General features: G+C 40.8%; 1 protein-coding gene across 3 annotated transcripts in view; it reads right to left on the bottom strand.

The window, feature by feature from the left end:
* Positions 1-603: 603 nt before the first annotated feature.
* Positions 604-9,152, bottom strand: part of SLC26A5 (solute carrier family 26 member 5) — a 36,059-nt gene continuing 27,510 nt past the window's right edge. For 2 of the 3 annotated variants that reach the window (XM_039387338.1, XM_027741771.2), the window contains 8 exons: positions 8,855-8,950; positions 7,992-8,098; positions 6,938-7,007; positions 5,410-5,502; positions 4,395-4,505; positions 3,281-3,487; positions 2,973-3,027; positions 604-2,414 (listed from right to left, as the gene is read on the bottom strand). In XM_039387338.1, coding sequence (XP_039243272.1) covers positions 2,284-2,414; positions 2,973-3,027; positions 3,281-3,487; positions 4,395-4,505; positions 5,410-5,502; positions 6,938-7,007; positions 7,992-8,098; positions 8,855-8,950 — 870 coding nt within the window. In that variant the 3' untranslated portion in view covers positions 604-2,283. Of the gene's footprint in view, positions 2,415-2,972; positions 3,044-3,280; positions 3,488-4,394; positions 4,506-5,409; positions 5,503-6,937; positions 7,008-7,991; positions 8,099-8,854; positions 8,951-9,152 lie in introns of all 3 variants that reach the window. The other variant, XM_039387337.1, reaches the window with a different exon arrangement.

Raw genomic sequence — 9,152 nt, 5'->3', positions numbered from 1 at the left:
CTAGAGATAAACTGGAGAGGGGAAGGAGGTGAGCCCTGTTACAGGTTTAAAGGACATGGGTTTGTTTAATCTAGCACTGACAAGCCTAAAGCAGGATTTAAACTTAGATAGCAGTCTGTTAATCAGTGCAGGAAAGGGGAAGTTAGTTCCCTTTCCAATAGCTAGCTCAGGCTGGCAGCAGGAAGCAGTGCTTCAGCTGGTGGCAGCAAAGCACAGGAAGAGACTAAGCAAAAGCTGCCAGGTTTTGTTTTACTGGGTCAGTTACCAGCACTGCTGGTGGCTGCAGGAGCACTAGTTCACATGGGCTGGGATCTGGGACTTCCTTGGGCAAAGGTGCTCAGTCCAGCATTCCAGCAGCTCCCCGAGAAGTGCAGCTGTTGCTACCAGGATGGGAGACACAGCATTAATTGTATCCCACAAAGGCCGGGCAAGGAGAGGGTTTCATGGGGTGAGGAAGCCAGGAGGGTGAGGAGCAGGAACCGGCACAGCAGGGAAGACCTGCCTGGAGGTGGCAACTCCTCCTGGCCCGCCCCTTGGCAACAGACACTTGTATCCAGGGGCCTCAGCTTGTCCCTCATACAGAGTCTCACCGAGACAAAGTGGAAAATTTTGACAAGTGACATCACTTTATTTTGGAAGTTGATAGGATTTCAATGTGAACTGAAGAGACTACGGAGTTAAAAACTGAAGCTGCGACAAGCTGAAAGTAGAAAAATATACTGTATGTAGATACAAAGGCTTGTTGAACTGGTTAACATTATAAAATGTACCAAAAGTTGTTTAAATAAGCACACACAATGTGTTAACGTGCATGCACTTCATCCTCTGAACTCCAGCTAAGCAGCAATTTCTGATGCAGAAAGCTTCCTCTCCCAAGTGGCAGGGGAGTCTGAGGAAATAAATCTTCCCTGACTTCCCTGATTCTTGGGAAACCTGGTTTACCTGAAGCAAGCCCTAATCACAACGGAGCCTGAAGCAAAATGAAAGTGTTACATTCTGTGATCAGAAGTGAGGAAGGTGTCTGAATTCCCTTATGTACAGGGCCTGTGATTTGAGGGTGCCAAATGAAATGTCACTGGTGTCCCACTTCCCCTGAGCTGTCGAAATAAACTGCAGAGAGACAGATTCCTACCTCTGCTGAGCTTCACAGTGACTGTTGGGAGGGAAACACATTGAAGATTTCTTTCTTTTGCATGTTTTCCATTTTCATGGTTTTCATCTCACACCTGAAGTGAGGCAGTACCACAGCGACCAGGCTGACAGAAAAAAACTCCCACACTACTGTTTCTTCTAAAAAACCCAAACATGTAACATTTTTAAGTTCTATTGAACTCTATTTCTCAAAGCACTTAAAAGCTGAGGCAGAAGCAGCAGTACTGGAAGATGGGCAAAAGAAAAGTACTTCTTTTTTTTTTTTTTGGACCACTGAGACTTTAGACCGTGTCTACATTTTCATTCCAGCTTAAGAGGCTGCATCTAGGGCACCAGTTCTTAATTTAAATAGACTTCACTCCTGCCTCAAACCAGTTTTGTCTTCAAATTTTGAAGCTAAATTAATTTTAGCTTAAAATCAATTGTATTCTCTTCTAGGAAGTCTAACTAGGTTTTGGCAGTAAAAGTACCATATTGATAACGTAATAATTAAACAATGAGTTTCTGATTCCATGTTCACTCATAGCAAAAATGAAGAGCTGAGTATAGTTGAGACAGTTAGATCTTTAAAAAAAAACAAACAACTGTACCATCCAGTGTTAAAAACAGCAGCAGTTAAATGCCACCAGTGTGAATTCATTAATCCAGCTGGCAGATTATTATAAATTGTATGAATCTGTTGTATGCAAATGTTGACATCAGGCTTTAAAAGCCATCTAAAAAAGTTCTTTAAAGACACTGGTACAGTGTATTGCACTTGCAGACAGTTACTTCCTGCAAGATCCCACTTGTAGTGAGTTAAAGTGCCCATTTTCTCAACAGGAACAGGAATGTCACCTTGTCTACTAGATTTTGACTGCAGCAGAACACACTGAATTTTCTTTTCTTGCATAATTTTGTGCTTGTGTATTGTTGGAAGGCTATACCCTGATTAAAGGAAAACATTCAAGAGCATGAAGGCTTCCAATTCCTTATCCACTCTTCCTACAAAAAATAAGTACCACCCTATACCCGTAGATACAAACAGCCTTAGGCTCTCTTCAAACTGTGCAAATTAAATATTCAGAAAGAGTCTCCATCAGCATAAATCTGGCTTCCATTCCGCTCGATGCCACTCTTCAGAGGTCAAAGTCAGTCTGTGAAAGCAGACCCATCTTTCACTTGGCAAGCAAGGACAGCATCATGAATACTGTGAAACAGCAACTCTCTTGTTACAGCCTTATCAAAAAAGTTCAGTCTTGTCAGTTCATTCATAACAGGGCCTACAAAACAAAAACACAACACAACATCAGCAAATAAACCCAAGTGCAGAGATGGAAGGCAATGGCATCTCAGGAAGAAGATAACAACTTATTCTCTTACTTGCTGTTACTTAAAATATTTAAAATAGCCAGATGGATCCCATGCTACTTCTACTTCAAAGAGGCAATTCTCTTATCCAGACATACACAGAGCCATATTCTTGGCAGAACATGCTACAGTTCCAAATATTGGAATCTTGGAACATTTCAGGCTTTTCTTCTTATTACATTACTACAACAACTTCAAGACACAAAGTTTAGTGTAGCATTTACAATTGGCCAGCTGGAAGAAATGGGAGTATGATCTAGTGCTCACAGTGTTCATTACATCAGTGCTCTACTTTCACTAAAGTGAAGGCTCTAATGCACAGGGACTTGCTTTTCCTCAAATCCAATTTACGTGCAGTAAGTGCTGATTCTACTGAGGCACCTGGCAGCAGAAAATCTGGGAGCAGAGGGAAAGAGATAAAACAGTGTCTCCCATAAAACTCACAAAAAGAAAAAAAAATCTCATCTCACCACTACAGCAGGCAATGCAGACACAGACACCAACTTCTTTGTATTCTTTTATAATCTGCAACAGAGTTAAACTGAAGTTAAATGCAGACGTATCATTGTACACATCACAGTTCTGGAAGCCAAATACTGAGAAAGCTGCACAGTCCACATTCCCCAGTATTCAGCTAAAACTTAAAGAATTAAAACAGTGATTAGGTGAATTATTGGATTGTATTTGAGTGGGCAGTCATGTCTCATGCTTACAGGTTCCCTATTAGGTATCTTAAAAGTTTTCTAAGGGTTTTTCTGGGGAAAAAAGCCCTACTTACTGATTTTAGTGTTTTTGCTCCAACTGAATCCACAAAGTTCACCGGGGTGAAATCCAGAATTAAAGAGCGAATGTTGGTTTTGGTCTCCACAAAATGTTCATGCTCATCAGGAGACACGGCTTGTACACCAGAATCTGCAAATTTTCCATTCACGGGTAAGTCATCATTTGCTATCTCGTGTTTTACACTTGCTTCTACATCATTAGTCTGGGAGAGAGGATAAATAAAGCTTAATGACAGTCAGTGCTTCTTCAATGTAGATCCCCTTCCTCCCCAAACTCGGCTGTTCCTTAAGCCTTTAGAAGGTGTTCAGCTTCTAATCCCCACAGAAACTGTCTTTGCTTGCACACGTACTTCCGCATCCTGCACATATCAAGGTTTATTCTCTCATGCTCAGCCTTTCTACAGTCACATATAAGCAGCTTAAAGCTTCACTCTTAGGAGTGAATTACCCATTTCCTTCAAACACTGACACCTGTTCATACATTTTTACTGCATTTCCTTGTCTTATCCCTGCTGATCCTGTCAAGCCCTATATATGCAAAAGAAACAAGAGCAATTGGGCTCTCAAGTTAGGCCTGGTTTTGGTTTCTCACTGTAAAAAGCACATGCCAGCTCCCACCACAGAGATGAGTTTAAACCTGCATAAAGGCACAAGCATGTCCCAAACAACCCCTCTCAGTGTGCCTGCCCCACTTAGCCAAGCCAGGATCAGGAGGATGGCACCTTTTTATTACAGGGGCTGCTAATTTGGAATTAATTTTATTATATCTTATTTCTACATGACCATTCCAAGTGCGTGGGGAGGAGCAGAGGGAGAGTCCCTCTGATTTCTGCCAACACCACTGCTGAGACAGTGTGACAGTGTGGAGAGGCTCTGTGCCACTGTGTGTTACCTCAATGCAATCAAGGTCCAACACAATTATCCAATCCAGCCATGAGCCTCTGATCCTAGCGCTGTTCCTTCAGTGACCTGTCCCCACTGCACAGCGCTTGCTCCCTAAGCCTTCCTCCCACCTGAGTAGCACTTTGCACTTTGTATAAACAAGAATGGTAACCCCAGAAAGCAGCATCTTCTCTGATAAAGCAGGTCAATATTTACTGAAGAACTCACTAGTTTCAATACAGCTTTCTTTCGGTGCTCATTTGCTGCCTTTATTTCCCTGGCATGTCGCTTCTGGGCTTTTCTCCTTGCTGCTAATATGGCACAAGGGTCCACTCCAGTCTGTCATGAGAAGAAAGCACAATCCGAGGAGATTCAGCTTGTTAGGATGACATTGCAGTATCAACTAGCACCGAATTAATCACTGTCATAAATTTAAAACACAAGCCTGCATTGTTCAGCTTCCCTTGGAAGGAGTAAGAGCAGTATAAAGAAGGAATAATCTTGGCAAGCACTGTGTTAACAAGATGAGGGAGAGATGCATCTCATTCTTTTCTTGAAATCAGAGAGTGCTGTGTTGCAACCGAATGCTGATTTGAGTGCAGAGAGCGAAGGGGAGAGAAGTGCATTTGGGCAGTAATCACTAATATCTCTTGTTTTGTGAGGGTCAGCACCACCCACCTGTTTTGTATTAAGACTCATCATGGGAGCTACAGAAAAATTTTTCAGAAGTTAGTACAGGTGCAATTGCGAGTGGGTCAGGCAGTTCTGCCATTGCCATTCCCACCCACCCAAACCACTGGTTAGACAGAGATGAGGCATACTCTGTATGCAGGTAATTTGTTCCCCATGAGAGTCATTAAATGCCCACAGTATTCCACGCTCTTACACTCCAGTAAAGTTAGTCACTGAACAAGGAAGCTTTTATTCCCATTTTGCTTTCAGTTCAGCAACTAATTTCCTTCTGAAAAAAAAGATTTGACCAGTTTGTGCTCTGCAACCACCAGACTTTCCATTCATGAACAGTCAGTATTAAGCTACACTTTGTTTATTCCCTCCCACCGTGTTGTTGCTTCCTAAGACAATTTGTATTTGGCTGGAGGGTCACCTTCTCATATATCACTGATCACCAGGGGCCACAGGCTGAGAAACATTGTGCTAGGGGCTACACAAAAGGATCTGAGTGTGTTTCAGAAGCCAGTTTGAATTTTCAAGACACAGACATTAAAGAATTTGTTTTACTCACCTTTTTCTTCAGCGCACTTGCATATGACTCACTATTAGCAAAATAAAGTGATGTATTAGCTTGAAATATTTTTATTCCAGGATATTCTTTAACCTAAGGAAAATATTGGATGGGCACAGTTAAATATAAGAAAAGCACGTGTGTGATCACAAGACACACAAACATGCAGCAGAGTAACAGCCAACCCTGAATGTCTCTCAGCATATGTTAAATAAAGAAGGTTGGCATTGTTGCAAGCAAAGCGAACCAAAAGATCAGAACCTCCCCCTTTCCCAGTGTAATACTGCACACAGTTAATGCCTGGTAACATTTCTCCTTCTTTATAACAACCATATGTACAGCCATAAAAAGGAATTAAATACTTGCAGTTCTCTGATGTTGCTATCCTGCAGCTGGTATTACCGTGAGCAAATCATGCAGATCTAGGATTGCGTCCTTTTAGCCCCCCTTTCTACAAGTATAATGACTTACTTCCCTCTTTCTCTCTTTTTCTTTTCTGACTCCTCAGGTACCAAGAAAACAACCTTTCAAATCCTTAGTTTTAACCAGACCTTCAGACAGGTCATACTTTAAATGCAGTCATCTCCAAAGGAGCTGAACTCTGACATTTTACATGCAAATGACCCAGCCAGCAGCAGAGCCAGCCTGCCATATGCTGCCAACCCCATTCTTTACCCAGGAGGAGGAAATGCTGACTGCATTCAGTGTAAGAGAAAAGGAGTCTCCTCTCCTTTACAAACAGCTATAAACATGCCCAATATACTTCTGCTTTGCATCATATTTAAAGCAGAACTGCTGGTGAGAGAATGTTTTCAGATTATAGCATCATCTTTTCACACAGGCTTTTACAGACTGGTTTCATAGTAAAGGGGATGTACAGCCTTCATAGCAGCATCTCTGAGAACATGGCAGAGAGTGCAGAAAATTGTTTTTGCTGTTTGTGAATAAATAGAGCACGTTTATATCCATTACACTGACAAAATGTAATGTTTTCACCAACTTTTGGTTGAACAAGATGACATTTATAAGAAGCTAAGTGCATGGTGAGCAGTTGTTCCATTAATTATGCATATTTAATGAGCAAGGGATGAGTGGAGGCAGGGGGATGGTGTTTTGAACAGTTTGTGCAATTCTGAATCCACAAGTTTGGATCCTGTGTTCCATGGATTCCATGCAATACGGACGCACAGGTAAAGAAGGTGGTCTGGTAGGCACTTATCTACATAGCAGGTTTAAGCAGTGGTATTCCTATAAACCTTACCATTTTGAACAAGCTGGTACGATGAAACTTGTAAAAAGTTACTTTTGATCACTTCCTGGTCAAATGTACATGCAGCACAAAGAGCTCACGTTTTGAACAAAACAGTTTTTACTACTAAAACCAAATTCATCATTTTTTCCTTCAACACAGGTGAATGCTTGGCAGACAGCACTGTATGTGCACTGTGGTAGGGCTAAGCAGCAAATTGCCACAGCTGCCTTTGCTCCACCACATTAAACTCCTCAATGCAGAAGAACGCACTCCTACCTCTTCGTACTCTTCCACATCACAGTAGATGTCAGTGTCAGGAATCTGACCAAGGATTCTGTATTGAGGACTAGAGAGAAATGGAGACAAATGTTTCAGTATTATCAACTATAAAGAGGAAAAGTGAGTGTTTGATACTGATTAAAACTTATTTTAAATGGTCGTTGAGCAGGGCCTGTCGGGTACAAGAGTATCTAAACACGGTCAAATGCAGTCACCAGTTTATGGTAGAACACACTAAGAAGGAAGTTTGCTTCTGTCAGTGCAAAAACAGTTTTTAAACTTAGCACTGTAATGCTGTCATTTGTTGAAAAGCAAAGTACATTACTGTACATTTGCAAGAACAAAACTGTATAGAGATGGCAAAAAAATAATCTTATTCTGCAGAGTGAAAAATCTCACAATTTGCTTTCATTCCAATGCAGACCAAAACCAAGACTTTTATAGAGTTTCCACCTAGATGTCCCAGACCTTGAGCCCAGAAGCCTCACATGACAGTCCAATTCACACATGCAAGAAATCATTTCACTGTAGACCTGGAAAGCTTAACAGTAAAAGCTTTGTCACTTTCAATGGGGAGAAGTGACTTGAAAAACTACAAGAACAGGCACAGATTTTTTAATAAATTAGAACTTTCTTATAAAATACCTAAATATTCATCTACTGATAACTGGACACAACTTCTGCTTGTCTATGACCAGTAGTGCACACAAAACATAATCATGTACTGAAATTGGCAGCAAGCAGATTTAAATTTTCAAACTCTAAGCATAAAAAAAAAAATAAACAAGAAGATTAACCAGTATAAGAAATCAAAAATCTTCTGTTTGTTACTGAGAGTGCAAGTTCATGCCCTCTAGAAATTTTGTTCTCAGAAAAAGAAAATATGAACCCTGGATCAGAGCCAAAGGACATGACCTACATTAGGAAGTAAATTCTACACTGCATGAAGTTGAAGAGGGTGGAATGGACTTCTGTTTATTGGCACCCCTTAAACAAACAAAAGCACACAGAAGATCAGCAAGCACTAATTTTGATAAAGAAGAAATCTGACCTTTGTGTTCTGTAAATAACGGTTATCATTGCAAACGTTACTGCAGTAAGCAAACCATAGTCTAGTCCCAGGAAAAGAGAAGCCACAAAAGCTACCACCCAGATGGCCTAAAACAAAGAGAAGGTCTGAATTATTATGCATCCTTTCCTGTTAACAACAAAAACAATAGCATAATCCAGCCTCCAACCCCATGTATCACTTGTGTTCAGGAATAGGCTACAGTGTAATCCATCATGAGAGCAGACTAGAATTGCCTTAACCTTTCAGAAGGGCATAAAGGCTCAAGGTGCTCCAAAGTAACATCTGACAAACTGTCATATTAATGACTTAACTCCTGTTCTCCAAGGAATCCTATGCTACCATCAGACTCCAAATACCTCAGGATTAAAAAAATAAATATTCAAGGCCCACAAGTAGTGTCTCACTTAGTTCCATCAGTCCAGGAGAAAAATGCCACCAAAATGTTCCCTCCAGTGCACTCTTAATTCTGTCCCACTCCAGCCAGGTTTTTGGTTCATCTTAAAAGATGGCAAACAGCCTCAAGTAGTTTTCTTTGTTACTCTGTTTTTCAGATTCTTCTCAGACATTCCCACAGCCTTCAGTGCAGTTCCTATAGCAACACTGCAAGAGCTTTGCTTTTACTGCAACCAAACTACTTCTGACCTGAGTTACAAGATTGTTGAACAACAAAAATATTCTTGTCTGCAACAGATCACTCTCCCAGGGTACTTACAGCATCATGTCTTAATGTCATCTGCAATGCAACACCAATTTGTAACTCCTTGATAAGTTTCTACCCTGTTTTGGGAGTAGCAACAAATGCAATGTAGTGGAATATAGGCACTGAGCTGTGCATTACTCACCAGTTCAATCTTACTGGTTCTCCAGAAGTGTGTGACATCTCCAAACTGTTTAAACATTCCTTTCAGGTTCACCATGACAATTGCTGCCAGCACTGTCTAAGAACAATACACAAATGCAATTTTCAGAAGCAAAATAAACCCAATGACAAATAAGAACTTCAAAGTATCACAAATAACTGTATTTCTATGCTTTGTACAACTGATATAAGTCCACTGAACAGAAGTTCTATTTAAAAACCCATAACTTTTCAAGCACTTCAGTGGACATATGCTTTTACTGCAGTTGCAGAAATGGCAA

This window comes from Pipra filicauda, unplaced genomic scaffold (genome assembly GCF_003945595.2).
Source record: "Pipra filicauda isolate LSUMZ 115617 unplaced genomic scaffold, ASM394559v2 scaffold555_size307855_pilon, whole genome shotgun sequence".
NCBI classification, from domain to species: Eukaryota; Metazoa; Chordata; class Aves; order Passeriformes; family Pipridae; genus Pipra; species Pipra filicauda.
Note: the sequence above shows the minus strand (reverse complement) of the source record. Positions and strands in the feature narration are given on the sequence as shown.